General features: G+C 40.8%; 1 protein-coding gene across 3 annotated transcripts in view; it reads right to left on the bottom strand.

Annotated features, from left to right (window-relative positions):
• Window positions 1-19,513, bottom strand: part of PREX2 (phosphatidylinositol-3,4,5-trisphosphate dependent Rac exchange factor 2) — a 288,710-nt gene extending 269,197 nt beyond the window's left edge. The window contains exon 1 of one of the 3 annotated variants that reach the window (XR_009559575.2): window positions 19,070-19,513. Coding sequence is in view for 2 of the 3 variants with exons in the window: in XM_060287422.2 (XP_060143405.1) it covers window positions 19,070-19,210 (141 nt within the window). In the remaining variant the exon portion in view is untranslated. The remainder of the gene's footprint in view (window positions 1-19,069) is intronic. The other 2 variants (XM_060287422.2, XM_030859603.3) reach the window with 2 other exon arrangements.
• Between the last annotated feature and the right edge of the window lie 1,508 nt (window positions 19,514-21,021).

The raw sequence follows: 21,021 nt of genomic DNA, 5'->3' as shown, positions 1-21,021 counted from the left end.
CTAGAACGAACCCTGAAGAAAAATTCAGGATCAGAATCTGAGCTCCCAACTCTCTTGACAGCAAGGCAAGAAACAAGGTCCCAGGATGCTGACGAGAAAGGGAATATTTTCCACAGTCCTCAAGTGACCTCCCACTCTCCCAGCCTCTGGCAGTGGTTCCCAATCACACTTCATAGGCCAGTGAGGATCTGCATCCAGCTGTCCACACTGCTCAAGGGAGTCCTTCCGTAAGACCACCAGGGAGACAACACCATGGGAACAAGGAGGGTTGAGGGTTGCCAGGTACATTCCTTACCTTCCCAGGCCCTCTCAGGAAAAGACCTTTTATCAGAAAAATGTACGGAAAGGACTTCCTACCTTAGCTTTTAATACATCTGAGGTCATCTAAGGTAAGGGTTAGAAAACTGACTTCAGATCATGCTGTGCCTTAAAGATCTCCAGCCCCTCAGCCCCCGTCCATGCCTCCAGCCACTCGGGGCTAAAGGATACTTCCTTTCCAGCAGAAGCTTCTCTGCCAGTGGAGCACGGCACAAAGCACCAGCTTCCCACCAAGGCTGTATTCTAACATCGGCTGCAGTTCCCACCAGACGCCAAGCTGCCAGGACCTGAAAACCTATTGGCAAACACTCTGTCAGCTCCTCAGCGATATGCATACGTCACAGAGTGAGGGAGAAGATTTTGAGTTTGCACCTCCAAAAAACAAATGTTTATTATATTAAAGTTAGAGTACTAAACGGTGACAGCAAAAAATTACCCAGTTAAACCCTTAAGTCTTCGAGTCACCATGCTTTTGCTAATCTGTTCTGTTAACTCTATTAGCAATGTATAACTGGGTGGAATTTCACCACTAAATTACAATTATATGGAGGAGTGAAAACAAGTGACCTGATTAACACTTTGCTCTTGAATATTGCCTATTAAGGTTAACAGTAAAAAATAAAAGTTATTTTGAAATATTTTTAAAGAAGGACACTACATAATGATCAAGGGATCAATCCAAGAAGAAGATATAACAATTGTAAATATTAAGGCACCCAACATAGGAGCACCTCAATACATAAGGCAAATGCTAACAGCCATAAAAGGGGAAATCGACAGTAACACAATCATAGTAGGGGGCTTTAACAACTCACTTTCACCCATGGACAGATCATCCAAAATGAAAATAAATAAGGAAACACAAGCTTTAAATGACACATTAAACAAGATGGACTTAATTGATATTTATAGGACATTCCATCCAAAAAGAAGAGAATACTTTCTCCTCAAGTGCTCATGGAACATTTTCCAGGATAGATCGTATCTTGGGTCACAAATCAACCCTTGGTAAATTTAAGAAAATTGAAATCATATCAAGTATCTTTTCTGACCAAAACACTATGAGACTAGATAGCAATTACAGGAAAAAACCTGTAAAAAATACAAACACATGGAGGCTACACAATACACTACTAAATAAACAAGAGATCACTGAAGAAATCAAAGAGGAAATCAAAAAATACCTAGAAACAAATGACAATGAAAACACAATGACCCAAAACCTATGGGATGCAGCAAAAGTAGTTCTAAGAGGGAAGTTTAGAGCAATACAATCCTACCTCAAGAAACAAGAAACATTTCAAATAAACCACCTAACCTTACACCTAAAGCAATTAGAGAAAGAAAAACAAAAAAACTCCAAAGGTAGCAGAAGGAAAGAATTCATAAAGATCAGATCAGAAATAAATGAAAAAGAAATGAAGGAAATGATAGCAAAGATCAATAAAACTAAAAGCTGGTTCTTTGAGAAGATAAAGTTGATAAACAATTAGCCAGACTCATCAAGAAAAAAAGGGAGAAGACTCAAATCAATAGAATTGGAAATGAAAAAGGAGAAGTAACAACTGACACTGCAGAAATACAAAGGATCATGAGAGATTACTACAAGCAACTCTATGCCAATAAAATGGACAACCTGAAAGAAATGGACAAATTCTTAGAAAAGCACAACCTTCCAAGACTGAATCCGGAAGAAATAGAAAATATAAACAGACCAATCACAAGCACTGATATTGAGACTTTGATTAAAAATCTTCCAACAAACAAAAGCCCAGGACCAGATGGCTTCACAGGTGAATTCTATCAAACATTTAGAGAAGAGCTAACACCTATCCTTCTCAAACTCTTCCAAAATATAGCAGAGGGAGGAACACTCCCAAACTCATTCTATGAGGCCACCATCACCCTGACACCAAAACCAGACAATGATGTCACAAAGAAAGAAAGCTACAGGCCAATATCACTGATGAACATAGATGCAAAAATCCTCAACAAAATACTAGCAAACAGAATCCAACAGCACATTAAAAGGATCATACACCATGACCAAGTGGGGTATATCCCAGGAATGCAAGGATTCTTCAATATAAGCAAATCAATCAATGTGATAAACCATATAACAAATAGAAGGAGAAAAACCATATGATCATCTCAATAGATGCAGAAAAAGCTTTTGACAAAACTGAACACCCATTTATGATAAAAACCCTGCAGAAAGTAGGCATAGAGGGAACTTACCTCCACATAATAAAGGCCATATATGAAAAACCCACAGCCAACGTCGTGCTCAATGGTGAAAAATAAACCATTTCCACTAAGATCAGGAACAAGACAAGGTTGCCCACTCTCACCACTACTATTCAACATAGTTTTGGAAGTTTTAGCCACAGCAATCAGAGAAGAAAAATAAAAGGAATCCATAACGGAAAAGAAGAAGTGAAGCTGTCACTGTTTGCAGATGACATGATACTATACATAGAGAATCCTAAAGATGCTACCAGGAAACTACTACAGCTAAGCAATGAATGTGTTAAAGTAGCAGGATACAAAATTAATGCACAGAAATCTCTTGCATTCCTACACACTAATGATGGAAAATCTGAAAGAGAAATCAAAGAAACACTCCCATTTACCACTGCAACAAAAAGAATAAAATACCTAGGAATAAACCTACCTGAGGAGACAAAAGACCTGTATGCAGAAAACTATAAGACACTGATGAAAGAAATTAAAGATGATACAAACAGATGGAGAGATATACCATGTTCTTGGATTAGAGTAAACAACACTGTGAAAATGACTATACTACCCAAAGCAACCTACAGATTCAGTGCAATCCCTATCAAACTACCAATGGCATTTTTCACAGAACTAGAACAAAAAATTTCACAATTTGCATGGAAACACAAAAGACCCGAAATAACCAAAGCAATCTTGAGAAAGAAAAATGGAGCTGGAGGAATCAGGCTCCCAGACTTCAGACTCTACTACAAAGCTACAGGAATCAAGACAGTATGGAACTGGCACAAAAACAGAAATATAGATCAATGGAACAGGATAGAAAGCCCAGAGATAAACCCACGCACATCTCGTCACCTTATTCTTGATAGAGGAGGCAAGAATATACAATGGAGAAAAGACAGCCTCTTCAATAAGTGCTGTTGGGAAAACTGGACAGTTACATGTAAATGAATGAAATCAGAACACTCCCTTACACCATACACAGAAATAAACTCAAAATGGATTAAAGACCTAAATGTACAGCCAGACACTATAAAACTCCTAGTGGAAAACATAGGCAGAACCCTCTAAAATATAAATCACAGCAAGATCCTTTCTGACCCACCTCTTAGAGAAATGGAAATAAAAACAAAAATAAACAAATGGGACCTAATGAAACTTAAAACCTTTTGCATAGCAACAGAAACCATAAACAAGACGAAAAGATAACCCTCAGAATGGGAGAAAATATTTGCAAATGAAGCAACTGACAAAAGATTAACCTCCAAAATTTAAAAGCAGCTCATGCAACTCAATATCAAAAAAACAAACAACCCAATCCAAAAATGGGCAGAAGACCTAAACAGACATTTCTCCAGAGAAGATACAGATTGCCAACAAACACATGGAAGGATGCTCAACACCACTAATCACTACAGAAATGCAAATCAAAACTACAGTGAGGTATCACCTCACACCAGTCAGAATGGCCATCATCAAAAAATCTATAAACAATAAATGCTGGAGAGGGTGTGGAGAAAAGGGAACCCTCTTGCACCATTGGTGGGAATGTAAATTGATACAGCCACTATGGAAAACAGTATGGAGATTCCTTAAAAAACTAAAACTAGAACTACCATACAACCCAGCAATCCCACTACTGGGTATATACCCTGACAAAACCATAACTGAAAAAGAGTCATGTACCTCAATGTTCATTGCAACTCTATTTACAATAGCCAGGACATGGAAGCAACCTAAGTGTCCATCAACAGATGAATGGATAAAGAAGATGTGGCACATATATACAATGGAATATTACTCAACCATAAAAAGAAACAAAACTGAGGGACTGTAGTGAGGTGGATGGACCTAGAGTCTGTCATACAGAGTGAAGTAAGTCAGGAAGAGAAAAACAAATACTGTATGCTAACACATATATATGGAATCTAAAAAAAAAAAAAAAAAAAAAAAGATGGTTCTGAAGAACCTAGGGGCAGGACAGGAATAAATACACAGACATAGTGAATGGACTTGAGGACAAGCTGGGACGAAGTTAGAAAGTGGCATGGAGTTATAGATACTACCAAATGTAAAATAGCTAGCTAGTGGGAAGCAGCCGCATAGCACAGGGAGATCAGCTCGGTGCTTTGTGACCACCTAGAGGGGTGGGATAGGGAGGGTGGGAGGGAGACGCAAGAGGGAAGAGATATGGGGATATATGTATATGTATAGCTGATTCACTTTGTTATAAAGCAGAAACTAACACACCATTGTAAAGCAATTATACTCCAATAAAGATGTTAATAAATAAATAAACAAACATTTTTAGACTTACAGAAAGAAATATGAAAGTAGTGGATTCCTGCATTTTCATCCTATATAAAATATCAAAAGACACACAGATTTTTATTCCCCATCTGCTTCATTCACTCTCCTTGCCATTTAGAGTAACTAATATATTACACATTTTACTCATTTCTCCTGTATCTCCTGGATTGACTGGGAGCCCCATGAAATTAGGAATTTTTAATTCTTGTCATTGATATATCCCCTGAACCAAGAACAGTGATTGCCACACAGTAGGTGCTCAATAAATAGTCCCTGGAACATTAAGAATCAAAATATCTAGACTCTATGTTTTTTAAAACAATTATTGGAGAGGATAAATCATAAGGCTTGTCATATTAGAGCTATTATTTAAATTGACCTGACACATAAGCTATACTATGCTGAAAATAAGGTTTTTCGCAAATTAAACAAGTTGGTTTTGTAAACAAATTTAAAAAATCACTCTGATTCCATCCTCTGTTGTTCTTTTTTTTTTTTTTAGAATATTCTGAACGTCATTTATTGAAGTATGGTGCTATACAACATTATGTAAGTTACAGGTGTACAGTACAGTGATTCACAGTTTTTAAAAGTTATACTCCATTTACAGTTATTATAAAATACTGGCTATATTCCCCATGCTGTACAATATATCCTTGTAGCTTATATTATACCTAATAGTTTATACCTCTTACACCACTACCCCTTTATTGTCCCTCCCCCCTTCCCTCTCTCCACTGGTAACCAATAATTTTTTCTCTATATCTGTGAGTCTGCTTCCTTTTTGTTATATTCACCAGTTTGTTGTGTTTTTAGATTCCACATGTAAGTGATATCATACAGTATTTGTCTTTCTCTGTCTGACTTATTTCACTTAGCATAATGCCCTCCAAGTCCATCCATGTTGCTGGAAATGGCAAAAATTAATTCTTTTTTATGGCCGAGTAATATTCCACTGAATATATATACCACCTCTTCTTTATCCATTCATCTGTTGATGGACACTTAGGTTGCTTCCATATCTTGGCAATTGTCGATAATGCTGCTATGAACATTGGGGTGCGTGAATCTTTTCAAATTAGTGTTTTGGGGTTTTTTTGGATATATACCCAGGAGTGGAATTTCTGGGTCATATAGTAGTTCCATTTTTAGTTTTTTGAGAAACCTCCATACTATTTCCTGTGGTACTTTTTAATAGACTTTTTTAGTTTTGTATTTATTAAAAAATTACTGCAAATTTCACTTAGACATTAAGTACTATAATATCATAGAATTGAATTTAAAGCCTGGCAGGCTGGAAAATAATTTGTAGTGAGAATATATAACACAATAGAATAAAGCTATTTTTTTCTTTAAATCTTGTTAGCAGATTTTCCTTTTTAAAAAATTTATTCAAACATCCTGACTGACTATCTGGATCTCTCCTAACATTTCCTTATGTTTTCCTAATGCCACGAAAGTTGAATCTGACCTAAATCCTCAACTATAGAAATGTGTATGTTTAAAATTAAGAATCCATTCAAGTATTAACCTAACTCTCAAATTTTCTGACAGTCCAACTGATCACGTTCCTTATAACTAGGTCACCCTTAAGTACAAACTAAAAAAAAGGGAAGTAAATCCCCAAAAATATTTGCTACTCTCAAAAAATTTCACCATACAGAGAAGGTACAATTTATATGTGAGGATTATTAGCTCACTGACAAATGTACAGGAGAAATGTCAACTTCTCATATTTCAGTAGAAAACTATACTCATCCATCCATAGCATGATTCCCTTTTGGACTCTAAGATTATACCATTATACGGTTGTACTAATTGTCCTTGGTAGAAACTAAGGAAAATGCCCCTATCTAAATAACAGGGCCTATCTATCTAACTTCATTCTGTGACTACCTGAAGGCCAGTTACCCTCCCTCATCCAACCCATCAAAAGAAGTAGGCTTGGCAAACAAAACACTCCAGGAATAATGATCATTTAACTCTGGGGATTCACTTCATTTGTATTTAAATTGCATTAATGCTTTCTACCAATGTGATCTATACAATATCCACTGAATGCCAAGCAGTACATACATTTTGGAGACTAGAAAGGGTGTGTGTGTGTGTGTCTGTAAAATGGACACTTGTCTCAAATATTTTATGATTTAATCATATATGGAATAAAACATGAGCTATATTTAACGCTGTCTATATTTAACTGCTTCAAACCTGCTGTGAAGTACTAAGTAAATAAGCACATGGAGATCCCAACTGACCCAAAAGGAATTCAATTAAACTGAAACTAGTCTCAGTAATAAGGTACGTTACCAATGCCAGAGCTAGAGCTGTCTATTTTTTGAAGGTCGTTGCATTTCCTCACTTCTGTGAGGGAAACTCCTGACTTCTGGGTAATCTCTGGCTCCTGAGTGCTTGCCTGGCTCTGACCCCTGTCTTGGGTTGACAGTGAGCTTCTGCTGCTCGCTTGCTCTTGAAGCTTTGCCTGAAACGAACTACTGTTCCTTCCTGTCTTTTAGCCTCTGTGTACCTCCGGAGTCAACAAGTTCTGTGTCCGGGTCCCAACACCTGCCTTGGTTTTCCTAGTCCTGATTAATCACACTGCTCCCACCATCTAGAAATGCCCAGGCCAGCGAATCACCAGCAACACAATGGATCTGCTCAGAATCCCCACTCTCCCACTTAGGAGCTCATCAGGGTGTCCTCAGGTGTGAGTTACAAGGATATAAGCCTTGAAGGGAGTTGTGAGTTACACAGGAATATGCAGTGCCTGACACGAAACAAACACAGAATAATGATTTCCAGATTATCCTGGGACTTTTTTTTTGTCAGGGGGAGACTTCCAAAAAATTTTTAAAGCACACAAAATCTCCAAATCTCTCAAATTCTTCCTGTAGTCAAAGCCAATGGGGGAGGGGGGAACCTTTAGGGAACCCTTACAAACATATGTAAAGAGATACATATATAAAATATGAAAAGGACTTCTATATGGGCAAGAATATATCATTTTAGGGTGAAATAATCCAAATGGTATTTTAGTACAATATGTTCTTACAGTAAAGGAATCCAAGAATTAATATAAGTGATTTTCTGAGGAATGAGCCTACAGTATCACTGACTCCGAAAAGGTGGCAGAGACTACTCTTTGTCTCTCAGTGTGAATTCTCCACTTCTTCATTTTAGTATAAAACTCCCCACATCTCAGCTGTACACATGGCTGCCCAACTAGACACTACATTTCCCGGCCTCCCTTGCAGCTGATTCAGCCGTGTCATGTTCTGGCCAAGCCGTGTCATGTTCTGGCCACGGCTTGAATCTGGCTGATTCAAGCCATGTCACTGTTCTGACAGTGCAAGTGATGTGTGGAATGTGTCTCCCACCATCAGTCCCTCTGGAGCTGGAACATGAAAGTGGTTCTGGCAAGCCAACTTCAACCATATGGATACTGGCTCTCTGTCCTACAGACTCTGATTTAGTCGGTCCTAGGGGACGGTGGAGCAATAAGATAGAAGGACCAGAGAGGTCTCTGAATGACTTGATGGAGCTGAGCTGCTCACTCCCCTGGACACTGTTGGGCAACAGTATTGAAAAATTAAATAACCAGAGCGCCAAGAGAGGATGCAAGAAAGGCATGTTGATTACATACCACTTCCATATTCACACATCATCCTTCTGTGTTGTTTAAACTACTGTTGTTTGGCCTCAGAGAAAGCAGCTGAACAAACATCCTTATAAATATATATAATAAACACAAAAATTCTGGCCTTCCGGAAAAAGAATTATAAGTACAGGCTTAAAAAAAAAACTGTTCTTTTTCTAAAGAAAAAATCCAAAATATACCAGTAGAAAAGAAGAGCAGAGTTTTAGCATAATCCTGGGAAATCATTGCTGAGCTAGAGAAGATTCATTAAAGAAAAACTACAAATAAATTTTAAATATTAAGATTACTCTGTTTGACAAGACAAAGGCAAAAAAATATATTAAAGTTTGCCAATTTGTTAATAATTTGCATAAATCAATAAGAATTTGGAAGCAAAATGTGAAGTTTCAAAAAAATGACTAGGACAGAGTTAGATACAATAAATACTGATTTATCTTATGGGCCTATTTTTGATACGCTACATGTTAGATTTCTTTAATAAAGAAATGACTCCATTTTTGTTCCTCTGTCATCCTCAACATGTGACTTCTATTTCATGGTCCAAAATGGCTGCCCCATCCCTGCCATCAACACCTCATACCAGCCAGGGAGAAGGGGGAGAGTGCATAGTCTTTTGTTATAAAAGAATACCTTAGAAGTTACCCATGCTGCTTCTGCTCACAATCCGCTGTCCAGAACCAGAACCAGGACACACGCCCACACTTAACTGCAAGGGAGGCTGGGAAATGTAGCCTTAAGATGGACAATCATGCTAAAACTTTTATTACTACAGAAGAAAAAAATAACGGATATTGGAGATAATTAGAAGTCTCTGCCAGAGATCTCATTATTAAGAGGGACAAGAAAAATTGAGATAAAGGTGTATCTAGAATATTCCAGAAAATGTGTGAAATGTAAAATATATAAATAAAAAATATTTCTATATATATTAAAGTTATACAAAGTAGTCAAACATGACATAGATATACAGTGTATAAAATGGAAGTCCCCTTTACTCATAATTTCACCTCTGGGAAAATAATGAGTTATTAAAATAATCTTGGAATGTGTGGGTGTGGGACTAACGTTTAGGTGAAAATAATGTCTTTCCATAGCTCTTCCCCTAGTGTTACTGACAGAAATAAAACTTTGGAATGTGAGATGTCATTTTTGGAATCCTAAGATTTCTTTCTTTGGGGCAATAGTCTCAAATAAGAAAAAAACGAGAAACCAAGGGAACAAGAAACTAAGGCCAAGTGGAGGCATTACAAGGCACTGAAGGAAAACATCAATGTTTCTTGCATAATCACTGAAAATGTGTCACCATCTATAAAGCCTCTCCTCCTGGCAAGAAGACAAGTTAAATAGATAATTAAACTCACAAAAGTGGCAAAGCAAAGTCAAACATAGATATCAACCCTCATCTGAACTTCTCAGAGAAATGAAGCTTTAAACTGAATAAAAATGCTTACCCATTCATATTCTATATTGCTAGATTTTTGCTATAAACTCAGAAAATAGTTTCATACCAGTATTCTAAATTTAACCAGCTGGAGTCATTTCTTAAGTATTATACCATTTAACCTTTTCAAATGAAGGGCTTGCCTTTTCATGGAAAATATGCATTTAGCATTAACGACAGAACATAATGTCCCTTGGGCTTAGATATTCTCCAATGAGATAGGTCCTTTTTTGTACACTATACTTAGCTATACGGCAAGGCTAGAATTAAAAAACTAATTATTCACAGATTCAAAGTCTGAAATCATCTATACTAATCAGAAGTGTTTAAATATCAGAACCTCAACGTATCAATTTTCTTAAAATCACAATCACTGAACTCATGGATCAAATGCAATAGTTCATGAGAATGGGGAAAAAATTAGGGAAAAAATGTTTTTATTAGATGTGTCAGGATTTGAATGATTTCACTCAAAACCATAGGAAAAGTGACCCAACCACACTTTCAAGCAAAGAAACATTTACTAAGTTGAGAATAATAAAAATGCATCTGTTATGAAAAGTAAATATTATAAATAAGATTTTTAAAGAATTAATAAAAACAAGAACAACAATTTTTAGGTCAAATAGGTTATACCCCAAACTCAAGCATAACAATCTTATTTGGTATTAAAATATAATGCCAGGTATGGAGTAAAAGAACACTCAAAAGACAAGTACTAAGAAAAAATGTAATCAGACTAAAATGCTATCAGATAAACCAGTGTTTCTTGTTTAAAAGTGTGCACAATGATTGCTATGTGCATTAAATGTAATGCATAAATTTAATACAATTTGTGTCATGATTTTAAAAAATGATTATGTCATTATTTCCAAGATTTGAACCTAGTCATAACAGAGGTAATAATAAATCAGGGGAACTTACTTCCCTCTTCTGACTTCTAAATTTGTATGTTGCATTTTAAAAAGTCACATTTCACACTTCACAGTTCACCTACAGAAGCTGATTTAATTTTAGGCCAGCCCTGTGAGATAGTATCGAATGTGTTTTCCAAATATGCAAGGAGGCACAAAGAGGCTAAGTGAGGTGCCCAAAGCTACACTGTTCGTAAATTTCAGAGCCAAGACTTCAACCCTGGGTCATCAGGCCCCCTAACCTAAACCCATGCTCTATACCGTGCTCTTCACCCCACTGTCCCAAGGCAGGACAGAGAACCGCTGGTGAGCTGTCACAGGGGGATGCAAAGGCCACCCCAGTAGTCTCCGAAAGCGCTAGACTAAAGGAGAAGCGGAATTTTAAAAATATACGAGAGACAGCTTGCTTGCTCTTAGGCTCTGTCATGACATTTTTCTGTGGGTATGTTCCATGGCATACCACGGGACATACCAAGTGCCTTCCTTACCTCCCAGTGCCACGGGGACTCTTGATTTACCAGAAGATTCATCTGACTTCCACAATGCTCTGCTACAGCTGCTTTAGTTCCCTGTATTTATCTATCGTCTCCTTCTCCTTGGCTATACTCATCTCCCTCAAACATCCCTAGACAAAAATTATCCCTTTATGTTAATAACCTATTTCTCCCCTTGCATTTATCACCAACCTCCTTGAATAGCTTTTCCATTCGTCTTCATCTCCTCAGCTTCCACTCATGTCATGTCTTCCAGCTCATTCTTAGGCTTCTGCTCACACATGCTCCTGAAGCCAAAACCCTAATGATGTTCTAACTGCCAAATCCAGTGGCCTCTTCAGTCTTCATACTACCTACTTCTGTAAAACTCTGAGAGTTGAAAGAAACCTTTCCTCTGGCAACTAGATCCTTCCTTGGCTTTCAGGAGATCACTCTCTCCTGGTTCTTTGCTTCAACCTTTGACAGCTCAGTTCAAGTCACCAGGGCACTTTCCTCTTCCCCTAAACTTTAAATATCAGCTCCCTACATCCTACTCTTGGTTAGCATGTTTTCTTCCCTGAATTGCTCCCCTTGTGCCATCTCATCTACCTGATGGCTTCAATATATATGATTAGTTATCAATACTTTGTAGGTCTCTAAATTCTTGCCTAAGTTCCAAATTATTATCTTCAAAAATCACAGCAGAATTTGCAGCTCAGCAAGTTGAAAACCAAATTCACTCTTCTCCTCCTCTCCGCACTGTTCTGCCCCTTGCATTCCATTTCTGAATTAATGACACACCCCATCCTATCTTCAAACTAGAGGCCACCCTAATGTTCTCCATTCTACTTAAACCTCCACTTCTGAGTGAACGTAAATGCTAAAGGTTCTACCCAAGAAATGTCTCGTGGTTGTTGGGTGTTGACGTTTTGTGGTTTGGTTTGATTTTGTTTGCGTTTTCTTTGGGTTTAGTTCTTTATCTTCATCATCGTTTCTACCTTAGATCAAACATTCCACAGTTCCTACCTGGACCAGTGAAATGGCAGAAACTCCTAATGGGTAACCAGACTTCAACTTTTGCTCCTCAACCCTGCTGACAGAATTCTCTTGCCAAGAAACATAACTAATCTCAATAAAGACTACTCATTTTAATGTCATCAAATTATAACACAGTATAATTATGCAGATGAAACCTTAAGACTAAAGACACATCCCTCTGTACAGAGAGTCAGTTCTAGCCACATGATTAACACTCCAAACATCAGAATTATGCCAAGAGCCCCATTTAATTCACAGTATGTTTACTACAAGAGTCAAGGCATCTTAAGGGCTGCTTCCTGACACCACCCTCATGAATACACACTCAGGCTAACGACTAGAAAAACAGAACCCCGTCAAGTCAGCCCAGGAGTAGTGCCCAGTCAGGGGGATCAAACAGGAGCTGTCTTAAGGCTTAGGATAAAAACAGGGCAGGGTCTGCAGACCCTGAGAGCAAGATCACTTTGTCAGGAGCAGAAATCTGTGTTACACAACTAGACGATGTTTGTGTTTTGTGTCGTTTCCGGGATTACTGGTCTGTGCTCCCCTTTAGTAAACAGTAACAACTTTTTGAAGGTTATAACCTGTCCCAGATTAAGATGAGCATGTGGATGACCAAATAGGCAGTGTAGGCTGAGGGCCAGGGAGGTGGTGGAAATAGAGAACGAGCAGAAGGAATCCCAAGGCCAAATGCAAAGACACAGATTCAGGGAATCTTGGCCTGGCAACTTCTTCCCGTGAGAGACCCCCTTCCCAGTGCCAACCTTGGAGGTCTCAGACTTGTTTATTATTATTACTTGTTTTTTGGCTGCACTGGGTCTTTGTTGCTGCACGTAGGCTCCTCTCTGGTTGCGGCGAGTGGGGGTGACTCTTCATTGCAGTGCGCGGGCTTCTCACTGCAGTGGCTTCTCTTGTTGAGCGTGGGCTCTAGGCACGCGGGCTTCAGGAGTTGTGGCTTGCGGGCTCAGTAGTTGCAGCTCGCGGCTCTAGAGTGCAGGCTCGGTAGTTGTGGTGCACGGGCTTAGTTGCTCCGCAGCATGTGGGATCTTCCCGGACCAGGGCTCGAACCCGTGTCCCCTGCATCGGCAAGCACATTCTCAACCACTGCGCCACCAGGGAAGCCCTCAGACTTGTTTATTATTAATAAGAGAGCAAGCGTCCCCTCACAACTGATTTCCCATTGGCTTTAGTTGAAGTCAGAATTCTTAAGAATGGAACTCTTCTCAAACTGGCCTGAACTTACCTTATCTCCTACCAAGAGCCGAAAAGCATACAGAAGTGTTTATCCCCATTAATGAAGAATGTTTCAGCGTCTGGAGCATGTCAGGGCATGCCAGCACCCCCGGGCTGCTGTACCATGGTCACCCTCAACGCGGTTACGCTCTCAGGGGGGATCATTCTCCTCCGAGTCTGGCACATTCCTCCTCGTCCCTCAGGAGCCAGCTCTATTATCACCTCTTCCCCAAACTTCCCTCGACCCCAGGCTGAGGGCGGCCCTTGATGCCTCCCTGACACTTTGCTTATTACTCTATCATTTCACCTCCCACACGGCATTGTGCTTATTTGGAGACTGAAGGTTCGCCCTGCAACGTATGACTTTGAGGGGGATACAGATCAACCCATAACATAAGCCTAAGCATAATGTGTTGAATCTATTTATCTTTCCCTAGAAACGTCGGATCATGACTGAAAGCAGCTGTTTTTGGATTCATTCGAACCCGTTTGTTTGCTCCTGCTTTATTTGTCCGTTTGTTTTCTTGAGCACCTGCTATTTACAAAGCACCGTGATGAGGCCAAGAAAAGCGTACAGAGGAAGTAAATGCATCCCTATTCTCTCAGAGTTTACCATACAGAGGAGGGGTTTTTCTAACTGTTTAAACAATAACACAAATCAGAAGGTGGGGCTGTGCTGGAAGATGCCAGGGTGGACGGCCTGAAGCCACACAGCTCAGCTCCTCCGACCTTTTGTGAGGACCCCTGAAGCCGAACCCCAGAACTCAGAAGCTCTCAGGAGTACCCTCTGAAAGAGATAAGAGATGCACATACATGAAGCCAAGTCAGATAAGAAATATGCAGTTGCTCAGTATACACTGTAAAGCACCGTACTAACTCTGGCTGTCGTCACATGGCATGCAACCTGCTGTCACTGTCTTGAAGCCAAGATTACCATGGGAAGGGCCAAACTGACCAAAGGGAAACACACGGAGAAGAAGCAGAGACTCAGAGACACAGAAAAAGGGCAGAGGAGAATATAATAGAGACAAAACTCAGACACTCGGCATGGCCAACACCTGTGGCTCTGTATAGCAATTAGAGACAGGACTCAAGATTCTGGGGTATCTGAGGTCAAAGCTCAGACAGGTAACAAATTTCTCAATTTTTTGCTTACAAGACACATAGCTCAAAGTTTTTGTCTTAATGTGCCCATAACAGGGAATAACCATGCTTTCTGATTTGCCAGGAACAATCCCAGTTTACATCTGTTTCCCTGTGTAATTATTAATAGCACACCCTTGCACCCTCAGAAGTGTCCCAGTTTAAATAAAAATTACATGATCACCCTGCCTCAACGGCACTTGCCACAGTGAAATGTGTCTACACAATCTTCCAGGCCTGGTGCAAAATTCAAACGTGAGACCTTTTATTCAAAAGGCAAGACCAAAAGTGCTATTAAAGGTACTGAGGTGTAAAGCTGGGTTTTTTTTCTTTTGTGTATCTGCTCTGCTCACACCCTGTTGTCCCACTGGACTTCACTTGCAAAGCCCAAGCCCAAGTTCAAAGATAAAATGAGCAAGAATTGCAAGACAGTGATGGCAGAGCATCAAACTAAGCTTGAGGTCCTTCAGAGTGGGTAGCCCTGTGCGACTGTATAAGATGCAACCTTGAAATCAGCCCTGGTTGGCCTTTTCTCCAGAAAACCAGTTACCACCTACGACTGTCCAGACTCTGGACATCAAATACTGGAAATTAGGTCCATAAAATCATTTCTTTGTGAAAAAATGTTTTCGAGTACTCTAATGAAGAATTTCATTTCCCAAGCAAAACAAGAACATAAACAAATTCCATCACTGTCTACCATTTTATCTACAACCTAAAAATAATGAATCCAGATAATGTCCATGGTCCCAAATGAAAATTTAGACTACAATGAACTGAAGTAATAGTGTGTTACAATGTCTTTAATACCTCGATGCCAGATTTAAATCATGTTTCTCTTTTTTTTAAATAAATTTATTTTATTTATTCATTTTTGGCTGCATTGGGTCTTCGCTGCTGCGCGCGGGCTTTTCTCTAGCTGCAGTGAGCAGGGGCTACTCTTCGTTGCGGTGCGTGGCCTTCTCACTGCGGTGGCTTCTCTTGTTGCGGAGCACAGGCTCTATGCAGGTACTACATGTTGAATTTAAAGCTTCTTATTACATAATACATATGTGCCTGAGTGAAACTTAAGTAACTTCCACTGTCTATACAGACCCAATGGAAAAAAAACAAAATCAGAAATTTACGGATCATTGAGGAACTGTCCTTAAAAATGGGTGGGAGGTTTAGAAGATGGATGAATTCACTGATTCCTCCATTCCTTCGTTCAGTAAGCATTTCTTGAGTACTTACAGTGTCACAAGCACTACACAAAAGTCCAGGGAAACACAGACGAGTAAAATGTGGCCCTGTCCTCAAGAAGCTTCCATTCTAGAAGAATGAGACAAAAGGAGACAAATCCTGCCTATGCCTGCTTTGGTGCCATGGAAGCAGTGACTACAGGGAAGAGTGGGTACTGAGCAGTGAGCACCCCAGCCTGGGCAGGAGGGAGGATGGGATCATGAAAGTTCTACTGAAGGAGATGAAGAGCCTTGAAATGCCAGTAGGAATCCAGCAGATTGCTATGCGCTACAGAGGAGCAGAAGAAGAGGGCTGAGGGACTTCCCTGGAGGTCCAGTGGTTAAGACTCCAAGCTTCCAATGCAGGGGACACGGATTTGATCCCTGGTTGGAGAATTAAGATCCTGCATACCGCACAAGAGGCCTGAGAAAGGCTGGCACATGGGAAGAGTGCACCACTCTAAATGACAGCAGCTTCAAGGTCAGAGCCTTGTTCAATCTAGAAGTGTGTGCCTGGGTGGTGACTAGAGAGAAGGTGCATATAGATCATACATATTGATGCATCTGGGGGAGGAAAAAGGCAACATTCATGGACTATCTGGGGGTCGGGGGATGAGGGGGGAGGTGCTCTCTCTTTAAAAGGCCAAAAGTTGGAAATGAGAAGAGAAGGCATCTTATTAAAAAAAAAAGTTTTCCCCTCAGGCCACATGATCATTTAATCAAGAGCAATAATACAAACTGTTTGCTTCTTTATGGGCCTGTAAGTAAAAATAGGTTCTCAGTAAAACCAAAAATATGTTTTTTCATCTCTGTAATAAAGATAAGAATTACCTTCACCCATACTGATGACTTGAAGCACTGGCAGAAATCAAAAACAATGACTAATCTAACAAATATTTAAATTTGACTTAGGAATTCATTATCCAATTTTTGCAGCAAATTTACCACTGCACTTATTTAATACTACAGGTATTTTTTTAAAAAAAAACTTATTTTGTTTGTCTGCATTTCTGACCATTCCCTTAGGATGGATTCCTAGGAAAGGAATTACCAGACAAAAGGGTTTGAATATTCTTAAAGCTCTTGGTGCATATCAGTTCAGGATAAAATTAAAACTACATTGACTCTATCCACTGAAGGTAACCACATAAAATAAGTGAGAATGAAATGTTGCTATAAATAATACCCAAAAAAGAAAATCTAATAATGTATTATAAGTAGATCTTAGACTCTGAACGTTTATAAGACTAAAAGGAAGTCAGGGTTAACCCTTGTTTCGGAAGACTTTCAGGCCAATTAGTGTTTGTGTGTGTGTGTGAACGTGTACACAAAAAATAGCAAATAAAGAAAAGGAAAAGTGGAAGAGTCCATAATTTCTGAATGAGATAAGAATGAAATCATAAAATGAGCTTCTTGTAAAGAGTAAAATGCAATTTATTTTATACCTCCCATAATTTCTGACTTAACTCTATACAGAATTACATTATCAATTTTAATAATCAGGTGTTAAGATCAGAGGAAAAACTGATGTTTTAAATAAAGATCAACAAATTGGTTTTTAAGGCAGGTTAGGTTAGCTGTCTATTTCTGTAAATTAGGACTTTTTTTGCTCAGTATTTTTTCATACGCCTCCTGAAAGGAGTAACTAATGCAACTTGAAGAGTCACCCAGATTCTTCAAAAGCCAAAGGACTTGGTCACCAACAAAGTTTCATGAAAGCCAAATCTGACGCTATGAAAAGTCACATTTCCTTAAAAACATGCTTTTTTGACATTGCTGCATGGAAGTGTACAACAATTCTATTTATCACCAATTACCAGTATATTCTCAAACACCCATACCTTTCCAAAGAATGTGGCCCCTGGGGGCTCAAGTATATTGATTTTAATCTGAGATGTCAACCAGAAGCCAACCTGTGCATCTCACATCCCTCGAGACAGTGTTCTTTCCTTCTTGCCTGAGCCAAGGAGGGAATTTCATGAGTTTCAGCAGACAGCTCACCTCTTTTACAAAGCTGAGCAGGAAGTCTGGCCTTTGAGACATTCCCCTTCAGACCAAGGGGGTATGGAATAGGGTGGTGGAAAGAGGAAGTTAGAAGATTTGAGGGAGATTTTAGCAAAGGCTAAAGGTCCTCAGTCTCTGAATGATGCTCTCCCGCGCATCTGGGCAGAGAGGAACCAACCCTCAGATTCTGTCTTTGCAGCGGCGAACAGAAAAAATTCAACTTTTGAGTGACGTCTAAGAAGTTTCCTTCACTCAGTTTTGCCCCTCCTGGCCCTCACATGAATGAAATATTTTCAATGCAGACTTCCAGTGAGTCAAGCTGAAACTCTGAAACAAAGTTCCTGCGAGTTCTACGAAAGCTTTAAGTTGCTGGATGGGAGTTTTATTCTGCTGCTTTCCTGGGCTCAGTGTGAACACGGGACCCGGGAGCTGAACCCACGGGGGCGGGGGATTTAAACAGCAGATTTAAACCCCGGGGTTGGGGTGGGGGGAGCAGACAGTAGGGCGAGGATGCGGTGAGCACTACACGTGGCTTTCATATCCAACAGCTGCTGGACGTCATAACCCCGCTGCCCTCCGTACCCCTCACCAGAATCCTATGCTCCAAAGATTATTATAACTAAAGGGACTTCACTGCCATGTAATCTGAATTATGAACTCAAGCTCCAGAAGAATCAGGATATTTTTTTTTTACCTGTAGGTACCTCAATGTAGCAGACAGACTTTTAACCACCCTGCAAGAGTCTTCAAACAAAATCCCCGGGAAGGAAGACAAGGGAAAAAATAAAAATAAAAAAATTACACAACGCACTCGAGCAGACCAGGGAGGGGGATAGAGAAGAGTGAGGAGAGACGGGGCAGCAGGGATTCCCTGAGACACAGCCTTCTCCCACGCGAGCTAACTTTTCGCCCCGGCCACTCGGCGCGTCTCCAGGCATTGAAAATGACTCCCGCCCCCGGGGACCCAGCGTCGGCGCGCGGATTCGGGTGCCCGCGATGCCCGGACGGGTCCCCGGTCCCCGCGCAGACAATGCCGCGCGAGCCGCCCGCGCCCCGTGTCGCCGAGGGCCCCTCACCGACACCAGGAACTCCAGCGTGCCCACGTAGTCGCGCTCGGTCTTCTGCAGCTCGCTGAGCACGCACACGCGCAGGCGGAGCTGCTTCTCCAGGTCCCGGGCGCTCTCGGCGCGGCCGTCCCCGCGGCTCTCGTCGCCCATGGTGGGCGCCGTGCAGCCCGCCGCTGCCCCGCGCGCCCGCCGCTGCCCCGGCCCCGCGCGGCCGGCAGGGAAAGTTGCCGCCTCCGCCGGGTCTGAGGTGGGCCGGGCGACTTTACGCGCCGTGGAGAGGCCGGGGCAGGGGCGGAGGAGGGGGCGCTCGCCGGGAGTCGGGCGCGGGAGACTGGGGGCTGTGCCGAGGCCACTCCCTCCCGGGGGATGGGGCTCCCGCCCGGGACCTGCGCACCGCGCCCCGCGGCTCTGGCCTCGCACTGCCGGGGCTGGAGGGGAGGCGGCTCCGGCAGCCCCAGCGGTGACTTGGACGTTAATCAAATGCTTTGTATCCATGTGATTCCGACCCTTTACCCTTCGCCAAATCTCAGGAAAAAGGAAGCACAACCCTGGGGAAGTGTGTTGCGTGCCAGCTAACTAAACACACACACGCACACGCACACACATGGCACACGCACAGTCAGCGCTGGAGATGGAATTGGAGATTCCCAAACCTAGGAGGACAGACTCCAAGACACAGCTCGAGGGTTGCTCCTGTGACTCCCGCCTATTGTTTAGCTTTCATGTGTTCTGTACAAATCCCGAAAGCAAAGAAACAAATCTCCACGGTTACATAACTCATGGGAGCAAAAACAACCATGGTATTGACCCTCCCGTCTTTGAAAAGAAGCACACTGATTTTTGGTTTTATTCAGGCACAAAACAGGTTTGCTTTTAACCCCCCCCACACACACACCCCACCCCCCGCCAGCTGAGAATATTTCACAAGGCGGATACCCTCCTGCCTGCACTTGGAAAGTCAATTAGCATAATAAATGAAGACACTATGGGAAAGAGACAGCCTGGCCCATACAATAAACTCCAGATACAATAAGCATCATCCTTGCACAGTGCTGTTTTGGAGGGAGAGGTTTTGCATGTCTGTAACTTTTTTTCAACATCAAGATAGAATGTAAATTCAACCAGAGGCAAGAATATTTGTGCCAGTTTTGTTTCTGAGCTGCTAGGATTTAAGACAGTGTCACTAATTGAAAAGACAAAGCTGCTACTGAATGCTCATCAAAAGATATATAGATGCAGATATAGATACAAATACATAGATGTAGATATAGATGTAGAGTCTTAGGATTTGAAAATGGTAACACAGAGCGTGTCCTGATTTTAATGTTTCTGTTTATTGCCTTTTTTTACTTGGAAACAGAGCCAGGGCCTAATGAGCACTGAATATTCCCAATTAATTTAACAAGCAAGCAAAACAATCCATATATATCTTTGTCTTGATATTAACCATGTATATCTTTCAGAGTCATTTTTTCCTACTTAGAACAACTTTAAGTAGGAAAGTTCACCCTAGTGACATTTAAATAAATGGAAGAGTGAGGTTATGATGCAGAAAGTGGCATGTTCATTTGTGCCGATAGTTAGAAGCATTAACAAGACAAAAAAATTACGATGCTTTCCCCGTTATTCACGTCAAAATAATTATCAGGTTTCCAGATGATGTCTTTTCTGAGCGTGGTTTGTGATGAATCGCTATACCTCTCTGTAATGAAATAAAGAGGGACTGTACTTTTCTTATATGAAGGGCACAGTTTTTGAATGATGTGTGAGGAGCTGACGAACAAGATGCAATTTTCCTCTTTCTTTTGCGCATGGCTGTTTAGAGGTAGCATGAGCAGAGGACAAATCAGTAAATGTCTTCACACCCTGTGGCAGAAGAACAGGATGAGGCACATTAAAGAGCAGACCTCACAGCACCTAGTAAACAACAAACAAAAGAAACCAACAGAAGACTTAGGAAA

The sequence above is a fragment of the Globicephala melas genome, chromosome 17 (assembly GCF_963455315.2).
Source record: "Globicephala melas chromosome 17, mGloMel1.2, whole genome shotgun sequence".
Taxonomy (NCBI): domain Eukaryota; kingdom Metazoa; phylum Chordata; class Mammalia; order Artiodactyla; family Delphinidae; genus Globicephala; species Globicephala melas.
Note: the sequence above shows the minus strand (reverse complement) of the source record. Positions and strands in the feature narration are given on the sequence as shown.